The 14,096-nt window shown below is 40.1% G+C and overlaps 2 protein-coding genes across 4 annotated transcripts; one reads left to right on the top strand and one right to left on the bottom strand.

Moving 5' to 3' along the window:
- Positions 1 to 37: 37 nt before the first annotated feature.
- On the top strand, positions 38 to 5,448 carry zgc:153031 (uncharacterized protein LOC557552 homolog). Of its 2 annotated transcripts, XM_039807473.1 has the most exons (7): positions 38 to 662; positions 1,714 to 1,763; positions 2,123 to 2,228; positions 2,365 to 2,491; positions 3,665 to 3,780; positions 4,145 to 4,204; positions 4,341 to 5,448. In XM_039807473.1, exons 1-6 carry the CDS (start codon positions 547 to 549, stop codon positions 4,179 to 4,181), a joined length of 552 nt encoding a protein of 183 aa, XP_039663407.1. In that variant the 5' UTR covers positions 38 to 546; the 3' UTR covers positions 4,182 to 4,204; positions 4,341 to 5,448. The 2 variants fall into 2 exon arrangements, with proteins under 2 accessions (XP_039663407.1, XP_039663406.1); XM_039807472.1 differs by lacking the exon at positions 4,145 to 4,204 and having other exon boundaries at positions 42 to 662; positions 4,341 to 5,446.
- A 4,145-nt stretch (positions 5,449 to 9,593) lies between these two features.
- Positions 9,594 to 12,602, bottom strand: mterf2 (mitochondrial transcription termination factor 2). Of its 2 annotated transcripts, none has more exons than XM_039807391.1 (2): positions 12,484 to 12,602; positions 9,594 to 10,788 (listed from the first exon to the last, which is right to left on the bottom strand). In XM_039807391.1, the coding sequence occupies exon 2, from the start codon at positions 10,760 to 10,762 to the stop codon at positions 9,635 to 9,637; it is 1,128 nt and encodes a 375-aa protein (XP_039663325.1). In that variant the 5' UTR covers positions 10,763 to 10,788; positions 12,484 to 12,602; the 3' UTR covers positions 9,594 to 9,634. The 2 variants fall into 2 exon arrangements, with proteins under 2 accessions (XP_039663325.1, XP_039663324.1); XM_039807390.1 differs by lacking the exon at positions 12,484 to 12,602 and adding an exon at positions 12,327 to 12,474.
- Between the last annotated feature and the right edge of the window lie 1,494 nt (positions 12,603 to 14,096).

Genomic DNA, 14,096 nt, shown 5'->3' with positions numbered 1-14,096 from the left:
AGAAAGTGCTGCTACGGTGCCATTACAGTCATTCCCCGGCTGTAATGACAGAGTGGCAAGATCGCAGATGTGGCAGACCCGGAAAACGCTGAACCAATCAGAGCAGCAGACTGGGCTTTTTTGGGAGGGGGTCTTAAGAAGCAGGCGATAAAACAAAGCGTTTCAGACAGAGGGTGAATACAGGTATATTCAGGCAGAAAATATAAGAAAAAGAATATGTTTTTTGAACATTAAAACGTGAGCATGTTCTAGTAGAAACCCAAAATGCTAGTTTGAACCTGACAATTAGCATAATATGGACCTTTAATAATTTAGACTTTGTCAAAAACTTATCGGATTTTATTATATGGGTTTCTCCCTCCTGCGACCTTTGCATTTTCACATTAAGGATGCGCTGACTGAAACTCGACGTGTCCAATAGCAGCTGCCGATCGGTGGGCGGTGATAGTTGAGTTCAAGCCGCAATACGTTGTTCCCGCACACAGACAGACGCGAAGTGTTGCAGATTTTGATCCTGCGCCTGTTTTACTTTGACGCAATAGTTTGATGGAAATGAGTCCGGACGGTCGGGACAAAGTGCAGAAGAAGCCTGTTCGCCTCATAGCAGCGGTCTGCAATGACATGGGGATCGGCAAAGACGGGAAACTGCCCTGGAATTTACCGTAAGAGTGAAAGCTTTTGTGATGATGTCTGTTAGGACATGTAAACATGTCAGTCAATACAGGCCTGTGTCAATACAGCCTTACAACTGTCTTCTATATGCTACCATATGGTATCCACATGTGAGTAGAAGGACAGCTAGTGAGTCAATCTTTTTTTTTTCGCTTTCCAGTCTTCATCACTTTTTATAATCTATTACTGTAGCCTGTATCCCATCATCTGCAAACCTAAAGATTTGAGGAAAGGTTTTATGAGCCTAGCCTTTGAAAGCAGCTGCTAATTATTATTATTGTAACAGTCCTATATTGATTTATTTTTTTAATTAGGCTAATCAATTGCTTCATAAATGTAAAGAATACCAGAAGAGTGACGTGTGAAAAAAGTTTACTTTGTAAAATTAGCCTACATGATACAATGAAACAGAGGAAATCAGCTGTGACCAGAGGAGAAGCTGACATGTATTGGTAATTTCTTTATTGACATTTTCATAAAAGAAGTGATAACACAAGGGTGTAACAAAAGACCATGTCATTTTAACTTGTTTAACCCCCCAAACCCACCCCTGCATTGCTCAGGAAAGGAAATAAAGACAGAGTAGCAATTGCAGTTATAGCTCAACACCATGTTTGGTATTTCTAACTGACAAATGACAAACAAAAGTCATCCAAAATTGTAATTTAATTTCCTTGAAGTTGATGAATCAAAAAAGGCCGCAGTAAAAGGAACACTAGTTGCAAATGTAACAGGTACTGGCAGTATATGCTGAAGTTACCAGGGATAAACGTTGTATCCATAGACCGTAGGTTGTACCAGAAAGTAGCAGCAGTAGTAGTACTGCTATTAGTAGACAGTACTTCTGGAGCCTCATGGGGAGCTTGTACAATATAGTAAAATAAAAAGAAGAGATGTGTTTAGAAGTGTTATGTAACTATACATCCTTTTCACTTGGTTAAACTATAAGCAGCAGTACATACAGGGTTAAGAAGTTAGTAACAGCTGACTGTTTGCTGTCTGATTTTTTTAATTTGTTTTTTTAATTTGTGACTCTTACAGGTCTGAATTCCAGTACTTTCTGAACACTGTCAAAAGGGTGTCGAGACCAGGTATTCCTTAACATCAATATCGCATTATATTATTATTATAACCACCTCATATAGGGCTGGAGCACCTGCATTTTAGTACTTATACCAAAATGATATATCTTTACTTTTCTAAATATTAAGGAGCCATGATGGGACATTCCAATTTGGTTAATTTATCCTTAAACAGTTTTTCATGAAATGAAATTAAACATGCCATGATAGAAGTTTGTATCCATATCCTCCCCTACTTGACATTTTCCCTCCTTTGGTATGGGTGCAATTCATTTGAAACCCAGTCCTGCACTATGTGCCACAAGACGTGAGGGCTGCAAAAGTTGAGATGTGGAGTTAATTGTCAAATATTTTATTATTTATTTCAGGAAAGATGAACATGATGGTCTGGGGCAAACTGTGCTGGTACTCCCTCCCAAAATCTATGTTCCCAATGGCCAATATTCTGCATGTGGTGCTGAGCACGACACTGCAGTGAGTGCTCTCTCTCACACAAACACCTGCATCAACAAGGGGAGGTAGATGTTTGGGGTTATCTATCCAGAAACAAATTCTAGGTTTACACAGCCATTCATCTTTCTCAATCTAATGGGCATTTCTCCTCTCACAGCACGGTTCCAGATCACGCCCACTTCCTGTGTCAAGATTTTGAGAGTGCGGTCCGCCTGGCTGCACAGCCCCCCCTCGCTGACCTAATTGAGACCATCTGGATTGTTGGTGGGACGCAGGTCTACAAGGTAAACCAGTCTGAGCATGTCATTGAATATATGGCTGAGTGCACGACTGGATTGACCAGTTAGGGCCCTACACCTTTAGGATTTGTATTAGTACATGGAGTTGGTGGCCTCCCAGCATTCCCAGCATTTTAAGCTCCACTCAACTTTAAATCAATCTGTTCAGTCAGAATAATTAAACACTTTTTTCAATGACGTGCGCGGCCTTTATGAGACCGCGTGGTCGGCACAAACTAGGAACAGCATGCTAACAGTGAGGCTTTAGTCCAGTGTTAATTTCACCTTTAAAAAGAGCTCGCACCAGCAGGGTTGCTAAGAAGGAAACAGGAAACTGTGAAAATTGGCAGTGCCATCTGGAGCCACAAATATTCAAGTTGTCTTGTTCAGCTTAGATTCCTTTCTTCCTATGGCAGTGGATTTTCTTTCACAAAAAAAGCTAATTTATAACTCATAATGTGTAGAATTACAGTACATACACACAGAAAGCCAGGTTGTTAAAGCTTTAGTGCTTAACTTTTTTATATTAATGAACGTCCATTACATTCAAGCCATTGCCAAATTAGTTGATACAAAGGAGCAGAGGTGTATAGTCCAGGTGCCAGAAAGTAGAAATCCTGTCCAGCAGCTGTCCCAACCATCACTAAACCAGCTCCTCTACCAGGTAGATGAGCTCGTTAGTGAAAACACCTGTTCTAGATGTAGAGGCAGATCCAAAAACATGGCAGGATTTTTACTTTCTGGCACCTGGACTATACACGTCTGTTCAGCAGCCAACACATCTTAGACGGTATACAGTAGTTTCCAAACGAGACATGGATGCACTACACAGACTTTTCAAATTAAAATATCAGCAACTGTACTTTAGAATACAATTCTAATCTACTTTACAAAACTACCATCACAAATACTGAAATTCAGACGTGTATAGTCCAGGTGCCAGAAAGTAAAAATCCTGCCATGTTTTTGGATCTGCCTCTACATCTAGAACAGGTGTTTTCACTAACGAGCTCATCTACCTGGTAGAGGAGCTGGTTTAGTGATGGTTGGGACAGCTGCTGGACAGGATTTCTACTTTCTGGCACCTGGACTATACACCTCTGCAAAGGAGGAGGGTCTGGCAAAGCGAGACTACTGTTAATGTGACCAGAATCTGTGTTGCTTCTTGTTAATGACCAGGATGCGCTGAAGCACCCGTGGTGTGACTTGGTTTACCTGACAGACGTCATGGCAGACTTCGACTGTGACGTGTTCTTCCCTGAGTTTGACAGAGAACTCTTCAAAGAACAAGAAGGGTATGTGTTGATCTCATCCTCAGACCATTTAGCGTGCACGTCGTCCTGACCTGGAGGCTGTGGCCCCGAGTCTCAAAGGTCGGTGTTGAAAAGTCAACGGTATAAGCAGTTAAAAAAAGAGGGATTTTTACATGCAAAGTTGTTTTTAAAAACTTGACCAATGAGTAAGTGATTTTGTGACTTTAGTTACAAAGTAGACATCAGCACTATCTATCAGACTGCGTTGTTATAAATAGTTCAGATCAAAAGGATTTGCTGACATCACCACTTACTTCAGTTGCACTGAATTTGAATAGTATATTATGTTCACTGGAAGGTAGATTCTTACCTTGTTTTTGGTATTATCTTTTTTTTCTGTCATTAGAGGCAATACGTTATGGATGGTATTGGAAAAAGCCTGAGTATTTTTACCTGCTCTACGTCAGTATGTTTTCTTCCACAATAAAAGCTCATTTATTTTATGGATATTGTTTATTTTATTCTATATAATATTGTATTGGACAGGTTTTTGTCCTTTTTAATGAACTCACAAAACCGTTTTCCTTTTGTTTCCAAACTAGTTTTCCTGATGTACCGAGTGGAATTCAAGAGGAGAACGGCATTAAGTACAAGTTCCAAGTGTTCAAGAAAGAGATTGGTGATGCTGTGTAGACAGCTAAAAGAGAAAATCAATAGATTGCCAGAAAACACTCAAAATAACTCATTCCTCAAGTTCAAGTTACTTTATTTATACCCGAAGGTAGATTTTGTTTTCAGTAGAGTCACACATCATCACATTATCACACATCATCAAAAAAGTTCTTATCGGTCCAGAATAAGATAATACATAGGCCTACATAAAGATCGTATGTAAGATACGAGTAAAAAGATTTAATACGAGTAAAAAAAAGTAAAAGATTTAGTTTGCAGTAGACTCCTCATACACACATATAAAAGCAAATGAGTAAAAGAGTACATACATAAAAAAAAATAAAAAAAATTCCTTACAACTTTTCAAGATGTATTGCCAAGTCAACTCCTGGATAGACTGTAGAGACATGCTGCCAAACCCACAGTGCGTCACTATATTTCTATAAATTCACGGAAATCCACAGTCTTCTTAACACTCTTTGTAATATAGTTGAGTGTAAATATGACTTTTATACTCTTTGTAATCAATGAAAAACTTGAAACGCAGACACTTTAACAGCCGTCCAGTTTGTTTACAAAAGTCTTTGCACGTATCTTCCATCGCTGCTGCTTGGTCGGACATTACGATCTGTTCCGATATAAAAACTGCCACCCTCTGCTCACCTTGTCAGCGTTCCCATCTCGCCCTCCTCCTCAGTAACATTGCAGCTGCACAGAGAATATGCTTGTCGGCGAGTCAGTCAGCTGCTTACGTTGGCGACAGCCTGTGGTCACAGCAGATCTGGTCCTTTCTAAGCAAACATGACAGATGCCAGTTTAGAAAGCAACAAATGAATTGTCCTACTATGACTGTCTTGTCATTGAGAAAGATACGGGGAAATTTTAAAGCTTGTAATTTGTTGTGATTACAACTGAAAATACATGTATTTTGAAGGTTTTTACTGTGCAGTTTTTTTTTTGTGAATCTACGAGGTTTTTCATGAAAATAAATCAATCGTAATTGTTTAATGGAGAAACAACTGACAATTTTTGAATTTATTTTTCATTTTTAATAAAACAATCCTTATTCATCTGGTTTTATGTCATACTTTCTGCCACTAGATGGAGGCATATCAACAGAAAGCTTTATGCTGCTGGTAACTGATTAACAACATATCCCAGCTTGGACACACACACACACACACAGACACACACACACACACACACACACACACACACACACACACACACAGGGCATTAACAGTCTCAGAAAGTTCAATATCTATTGGGTATTGATGGTCTGGTAATAGTGATGTTATAATAATGGTCACTGACTTTACTACAGAATAAATCAAAGTTATATACAACAGTAGCAGTAAACAGTAAATGGAAAGAGATATGTAACAAGAAGCAGACGTACAAGGTGGTCAGGGATTTTTAATACTCAATAAATGTACTTTAAACCCCTTTGTCAAAGCACTTTGACAAAATCAATCAACATGCTGTTTTTAAATGTGTTCTACAGATAATCTGACTAAAGATCAGAACAATAAAACTAAACAATAACATATAAAGCCTATGACACCTTATAGAGTCGTCTCAACATAGACTGTCTATGGTTTGATCTGAGTGGAAATTCCCAGAAGACTTTATGTTAACGGTTCAAGCGAAAACACCTTTGTCTTTCTTCAACTTCACTTTTTGGGGTTTAACCCTTGTGTTGTCCTTCGGGTCCCAGTGACCCGAAGGACAACACAAGGATTATGTACTTCCATTTACTTTGTTGAGAATTGCTCTCTAAACAAGGGTAAATACAGCACCTTAGTTCTTGTTTGTACAGCATTTTGGTCAGCTTAAACTGTGTTTAAATGTGTTCTAGAAATAAACTTTACTTACTTACTTTAAAAGAAACCGGTTTTAGAGAGCAATTCTCAACAAAGTAAACGGAAGTACATAACCTTGTGTTGTCCTTCGGGTCACTGGGACCCGAAGGACAACACAAGGGTTAAATGGTTCAAGTTTCTTGAGTTTTCTGGGACTTTCCATCACCACCCTCTTTCCCGTCAGATCAGATCTCAATCTGCTTAAATTCTTCTGAGAACTAGACAGACAACATTCACCTTCATCAGTGAAAATGTGAACACGTAATTATTGCATTTCAGCAACATTACCGGCCACTGTTTGATTGCCAACAGTCATTTAAAGTCATGCCTTCAGATTCATGCACCATCTCCACTCCATTTAAGTGGGTTTTTCCATCCGTGCCACTACATAACATGCACGCAGCGCAGCCATCCTTATTATAATATGGAGTTCGGTGGCCTCATGTGGTTCACAGCATTCGCCCAACGTTAACCTGAGCTGTGGCTGTGTGACTGCAGTGTGTCTAAGGGATTTGACAGTGAGCCAACATGAACGTTACCAGGGCTAGTAAATCTAAAAAGGAACAGTATTCTGAGTCTGTCTAAGGACAAGCATTGACAACCACTGCTTCAAATGGTCAATGTGATTATAAAATAAGGTATGAATGAGTGAGTGATTCAAAAGATGGAGTAACAGCGATATGATCCCAACAGACTGCAGCTCACCACCAGCAAAATTACCAGTAGTGACAGATGAGCCTAGCTGTTTCAAAGTTGTGAAGCGCAGATGCAGTGTTCAATATAGGAAGTTATTTACCTTTTGTGCTTTGAACGTCCATCAATGTGACATTTATTTTCCTCCCTCAGCATGGACGGTATATTGGTGTTATCTCATTGGGGTGCAGGTAGGAGTCCCTTTTTGAGAGACCATAACAAAAAACAACAACTTTCTGGCGTGGGTGGGGGGAAGTTGAGATGAAATCCCAGTTTGTTATGCATATGTTAATAAAAGTGAAGAAACACCAGAGCAAGTACAATATCAGGTGATAGATGTTTTGTTTTGTTACACCGGTTATACCGCACAAACATGTGAAAAGCTTATGCTGGGAGGCTCCATTAAAGAAAAACACTAAGTAGAAAATGTAAGGGGCAAAAAAAAAAATGACAATAAAAAAATAAGTTAATAACAAATCTAAGAGGTAATCAAAGAGGTCATGAAGGAAAAGAAGACATAGAATATAATAGAATAAACTATAATAACAAAATATAAGAAGCAATAAAAAAAAATATATACATTCAAGGCCTATTTACTAAACAGTGATATTGCACGCACAATGAATATTGCACATAATATTCAAGACGGTGGGTATTGCACAGGTTGAATTTCATTTTGTGTGTGTAAACGTATATTGGAACTTTAGATTTTCCTTTGTGGTGAATACAGCATTTTTCTTTAAGTATTATGGAATATTTCAGTAACAAAAAAAAAAAAAAAAAAAATATATATATTTTTTTTTTTTTTTTTATTTTTTTTTTTTAAAAAATTATTTTTTATTAAAAATGTAACTCACATTGACTTTGAATGGGAATATTTACTGCAGCAGTGGTCGCACAAGCTCTGGCTTTAGTTGGAAATCATAGCTTTTATTGCAGGTGTCATCTGTTTCTGGTGAGATATGACCCATAAAAGCAATTTGTTAAGCGGGGCTAATATCAACCAGTGTCATGTTTGAAATGAAAAAGGACAATTTATACTCCCTCTTATTAACCTCTCTGGCTCGTCTGTGTAATTCAAAAACACAGCGCGGGACGATACGGCAACAGAGGACAAGAGGACAGTGGGTAAGAAATAGAGGTGACTTGCACTTATACACCTGAGGAATTGTCTCCTCTGCCTCACCATGATCCATCCTAATTAACTCCTCGTATTTACTGCTTAGCACAACTGAAAGACACAACCTTGCCAAAATGATGCATTTAAGAAAATGCCACTGATGTCTGTGTAAAATTAGAAACCTTTTCGTGCATCAGCTGCAGTGTATTTGCGGTACTTGTGTAGCCCCTTCGGGGGTTCCATGTTGTGAATGGTTCAAAAAAAAGAACTTGAGTCAAGCATCCATCTGCCGAGCTCAAATTCATTACCAGATGCACTCACTTTCTCATCATCTTCCCAGTGGCTATCGCCATGACTACGGAGCCCTGGTGAGGGATGCAGTCAGGCAGTGGAAGTTGTTAACGAGTATATATACCCCCTTCTCCTCCTCCTCCCTCCGGACACACGAGTCCTCTCTCTCTTTGTTGTGACCCCCATCGTCCACATTACGACGGCGAAGGAACCTTGAGGCATAAAGTCATGGCTTCATTAGCTGTGGAGCTCACTCCCATTAAAGGCACTCTTACGCATGTTTCAAGGGCTTTTGCTGGCTTTGAAACATTAAGACACATTCAAAATGAGACAGAGGGGTGGTATTTTACAATGCCCTCTCTTGGTTAGACAATGCTCAGGCAGATTGTATATTGATTTTGTGGCCTACACTAAAATAAATGTGGGCATTAACCCAAAAGCAGTCTTTTTACCTCCAAATGACACACAGGCAGGAAAACCTTATTAATAAAACCAAGCATAATGGAAAATCTATTTTGCATAAATTAAGTGAAAGCAGAGTGCGTTCAAATAAACCACTCCCAAATCAAAAGGAACTTCATTTTCCTTTCTTTTTTATCCCATCGTGTGAGTGCATTTGAATTCATTTGAAATGATAATGACGTTGCAGTAGTGAAATGGCGTATAACAAAAAGTGTGTCTCCATCTGTAAAGTAACAATACAAATCCGAGATGCAGTTAGATTTCCCCCCTGAGGGCAGCAGTTGTTCTGCCAAGAACATTGTGTGAAAATGAGACACTTGCACAGGCTGTTAATAAAAAGCTTTAAAAAGCCTTGTTTGTCCTCACTTCTACTCGGTAATTCATTTGATAGACAAGTCAGCACGTCTGTTATTACCCAGTTATGTCATGCAGCGTATTATGTGAAGTCATTGTAATGAGGTAACTTCTGAATAAGCAGTGATAAATTATGTATTTGGCAAGGGACTACATCTTCGCTGAAAAGCTTGACATATTTAGATGCCGTTGCATTTGTCTCACTTTCTGATATCAGTCTTGGAAGTTGTTCACATAACCATCCTCATGTCTTACATCATGAATTTACACCTGCAGTAAAAGTGTGCTGCTTTTTATGTGTACTGATTATAAATGAAATGCTTGAAATGAGTGTGCCTTTAGCCTTAAGACACTTTAATCTGATACTGATACAATATAGATATAAATAATCACAAGAACAGTACACTTTTACACAGCTTTAATTCAATTGCATTAGTCTCTGTCAGTCATCTCCTATTAAAGGGGCGACAGGGTTAAAAAGTGGTCTCTCTCTACGTAGCTGTAGTTTTCCATAGCTCATCTCAAAGTCCTTCTTAGTGCCACTTAGGACCTCCAGACTACCTGTCCTCACGTCATAACCGTGCACACTCAGCCGCTGAATGCGATGATTCACTATCTGCGTGGTCAGCTCCAAAACGCTCGGAGTCTCTATGATTTGAGACATGCTGATCCCGGCGCCGAGAAGGCTCTCAAAGCGCTCAGCCAGAATATCGTCAGGGTAGTAAAGCAGAGCCGGGCAGTTTAGGATCATGTCCCGCAGCTCTGTCTCCGAGCAGCCCATGGTGTCCCGGGAGTACGCCAGGGTGCGACGCATGCTGTCCGGGTTCAGCTCAGTGACATAACCCCTGAGTTTGGAGAGGAGGTGGAGGAGCTCGGCCGTGCTGAAGCCCTTGTCTCTCAGGAACAACAGATTCTGCCTCAGCACCTCGGGAGGCTTAAGGAGAACAAACGGGTTCTGACTTAGCAGCTTCTGAAGCCAGGTTTTCATGTTGGCCTCTTCGCCCCCAAGCTCCTGGTAGGCCTGCTGGAGGGTGCGCACCATCACCTCGTTCTGCTCTACTTGCCGGCTGAAGCTCTGGGGAGCGCTGGCCATCAGCTTAGTGATGATTCGCTTGTTGAGGTTTAAGCTCTGGAAGTAAGCGATGTTGTTCCGCTGGTTGTCGTGGTGGCTGGACGAGGTGAAGAATGAGGCTGGGAATTTCTCGATGATACCAACCAGCTCTTTCGGTTTTGGGCACACGGACGTCCACAGCTTCCTCTGAGCCTGCATCTCCTCCGGGGGACAGAGGACCGCCTCAGGGTGAACTGATAGGATCCGGGCAACGACAGAGACCGAGGCTCCCATGTCCTTCAGCATGTCAGCTACCTCCTTCGTGTAGGCTGGGCTCCGATGCAGGACCCAGCCCTTAAGTTTCCGGATCTTCTGGAGGTCCACAGAGAGATCGTAGAGAGCCTCCACGGTCTGCTGGTTCTCTGCTGAGCTCAGTGTTGCACATGGTCTTAGGTGTAAAGGTAGAGCTGTGGCACGTTGGCACCGGAGGCACAGGGATGTTGCGATCAAGCGCAACATTGATGCAAAGTTCTGAAGCGGATCACCTAAAAAGGAGCCAGAGAAGAAGTAACTTCAGTGGGCGACAACCAAGCAGGCAGCTTTCTTACTAAAAATACTAGCTCCTTCTGAAGTAGCAGAGGGAGCTAGATAATGACAGCTTGAGCAGACAGTTGCAGTGATGCGCTAATTTATTAACTTTAATCAAACAATTGTGGTGATGCTCTGTCAGGCATGGTTTAATATTTGTTCCACTATTCACAGAAATATAATACAGCACAACAATATCCTCCTGACATTATGCACAGCCAGGGGATATTGCTGGAGCTTCCCGTTGACTTGTCACTGAGTCACACAAACAGGAAAAGTAAATGTAAACAAAGTCCCAGTATTGACAGACTGACAAAAATGTATCTTCATTAGGGTTGCAAATTTCCAGAAATATTCAAGGTGGAAACTTTCCATGGGAATTAACTTGAAAGAATTGTCCCTTTGGCTCAGACAGTGCAGCAGTATGGGTTGCAGATGTAATGGAGAATCTGTGCATGCAGAGGGTTGTAATTGTACTAAATTACTATTTAATGGGATAATGGCAAATGATCTGTACATGTAATGAAAGAGTACTTTCCAACCCCGATCTTCATTGTGCATTTTCCACTAGAAAACCTTTGGATTCTTACCTGTATTATTGTTTTAGTTTTTTATGCAAAGTGATATCTCTAAAAATCCCTTTGAAATTGAATCCCCCTGCTTTGACACAGAGGGTACCCAGTTGTTTACTTGTTCTGCTATTTGGGATTATGTCTCTCATCACAGCCTGCCTTTATAACACAGGATTCTTAACCCTCCTGTTGTCCTCGTGTCAAATTTGACTCATTTTCAAAAACTCTCTATATCAAAAAAAAAATTTCAACAATTTGTCCAAAAAAAATAACGTTGATGGTTCCATACAACGTTCTTTACTGTAAAAAAAAATATTTGGGTATTTTATTAGGTTTTATAGCATCTAAAAAAATTTTTTATAGAAGGTTGAAAAAGTGACAAAAATGCTTCAAGAACGTGGAGGGGAAAAAACATCAGAAAAAGTGACAAAATTGGGAAAAAATGCCAAAAAAATTCAGAAAAAGCTTCAAAAACTTGATTAAAAAAACAAAAACGTTAAAAAAAACAACGATTAAAACTAAAATCGACAAAGACATCGGAAAAAGTGACAAAAAAAGCTTCAAAACGTCAAAAAAAGCAAGTGTCGAAATAGACGACCAAAACATTGAAAAAAAAAAAAAGGTTTTCATTTTGACCCAGAATGAAAAAAAGCTGCGTGGTCGACGGGAAGACAGCTGGTGCGAGATGTTTCAGGGGGGGGGGAAAGCATGAGCTAGCTAACTCGTCGATGTAAAAACATCATCCACAGTCAATGTTATTGTCCCGCTGAGCAGAGTCAATACATTTTCCAGAGGCTGCGCGGATAGCTAAATAACGTCAACGATTTCAAAATAAAAGTCTGCTTGAATACTCAAGTATTTTGTTTTTGAAGCATGGACTGTAAGAAGCATGCTAGGTTTAAGATTGATATTGCTAACGTTACCTGCTAGATGAGACAAGAGCATCGCGGGACATCATGTTAAAATCTCGACTTAACATAATTAATAGCCTATCAGTTACGGTTTGACAGAGGTGTGCAAATACGTGGAGAGTTTAAAGCTAATAGCCTATATTAACATTTTAATTAGAACGTGAATTACCTTTAGCAGCGGTCAGAGGATGTGACGTTTTGTTATGAACTGGTTTCTTCTTCTACTGTTCTTCTATGTAGTCTTGTGCACCACAGCGTCACATAGAGGCGGTTACGGGTACCGAAGACCTGCACAACTGAGACCTGATCATTTCTAACGTGACCCTGAAATAACTTTGTTTTTAGAAGAAAACAAAATACATAAAATGTTCATGCAGGATGTAGAAAAGTGTAATTTGATTGTATGCTCCCAATGCCCTATTTCATTCCTCTTTTCAAAGCTCTGCTCTTTTATTGCAGCCCATATGTCCAGTGAATAAATAATTTTGGCAAAAGTCTGTATCTCAAACAGCAGTTGGTGTGCCTCCAAACCCTGCAGCATACGGGGCCCTGATGATTGTAATCAGTGCAGAGCTGAATTGGACTGCACACAGGCAGCGTTTTCTCGCAGTTGGTGCTTAATCACGATGCTTGATCACCAGCTCTGCAAGCTGTTCCCTCAGTAGCACGCGTTAGCTGCTGCTACTGAGTGGGAAGGTGGGTTCATTATGGTTTATGTACTGCTGGTAAACAGATGATGTGCCTCAAAGGAAAACAGGTTGCTTCTCTCTTTTTTTAAAACCCAATATGTTGACAGGGGTGCGCTAGTTGTCAGAGTGCACTGATAGCCTATTAGTTAGATAGGTCGTGTCCAAACACAAACACAGAAAAGAGAGACATAGATTTTGCATGTGTTTCATGTTTTTTTATAAAAAAATTTTTTATAGTGGAAGCAGGGACATAAAACAACATGTGGGCCTGCAGAGTAAACAGTGTCATTCACTCTTTTTCTATTTGCAGTCAACCTGTTAAAAGTTTCACTCGCTTGTATCAAGCGGTTGAGCGAAGTCACGCAATCAGTATCAACCCTCACATGCTACAATGCTTCTGTTGTTTTTCCAGGATCTTAGAATATGAGCAGGATTTTTATTTTATTTTTTGTATGAAAAGGTGCCATTACAAGCAAAATCACCGAGAAGCTGTCACTGGGTAAAACGAAATTGAACCAGACTGAACCAAAAGACGTAACAAATGCATTTATACTAGTATACAGCAGTATACAGAATGCTCTAATCCAAGGCCCCTGATCTGTTTGGGACTGTAATCCAATTTCTGTCAAGCACCTTTGATAAAATATGTAGCTGGTGTAGGATGTGTAACTTGCTAAGACCTGAGACATATTGCCACATACTGTGACTTTGTTGTGTTTATTAACACTCAAATGAAGCAACTGTAACCAGGTTATAGTACAGCACAGACACCGAACAATAGCATCAACAGGAGACAAAATGGAGGGTTTCAGATTAAAGCAACACTATGTAACTTTTCCCGCTTCGGTCACCCTACAGGTTGGAAGTTGGAGGTCGCCTCGGATCTATAGTTCGAATGAACTGGACAATGTGATGTAATGGACAATTCCGCTTCCAACCTGTAGGGGGACCGAAGCGGGAAAAGTTACACGTTCCTTTAAATGTTGGCACAAAGAAATAAACAAAGGCAACGAACTGGAAGAAGGAAGGAGAAGCTTTTCCAAAACTGCCACTTGGCAAAACAAGCAAAATGTGGTACAGGCTGCTCACACAC

The sequence above is a fragment of the Perca fluviatilis genome, chromosome 8 (assembly GCF_010015445.1).
Source record: "Perca fluviatilis chromosome 8, GENO_Pfluv_1.0, whole genome shotgun sequence".
NCBI lineage: Eukaryota > Metazoa > Chordata > Actinopteri > Perciformes > Percidae > Perca > Perca fluviatilis.
The sequence above is the reverse complement of the archived record's forward strand: the minus strand, read 5'-3'. Positions and strand labels throughout refer to the sequence as shown.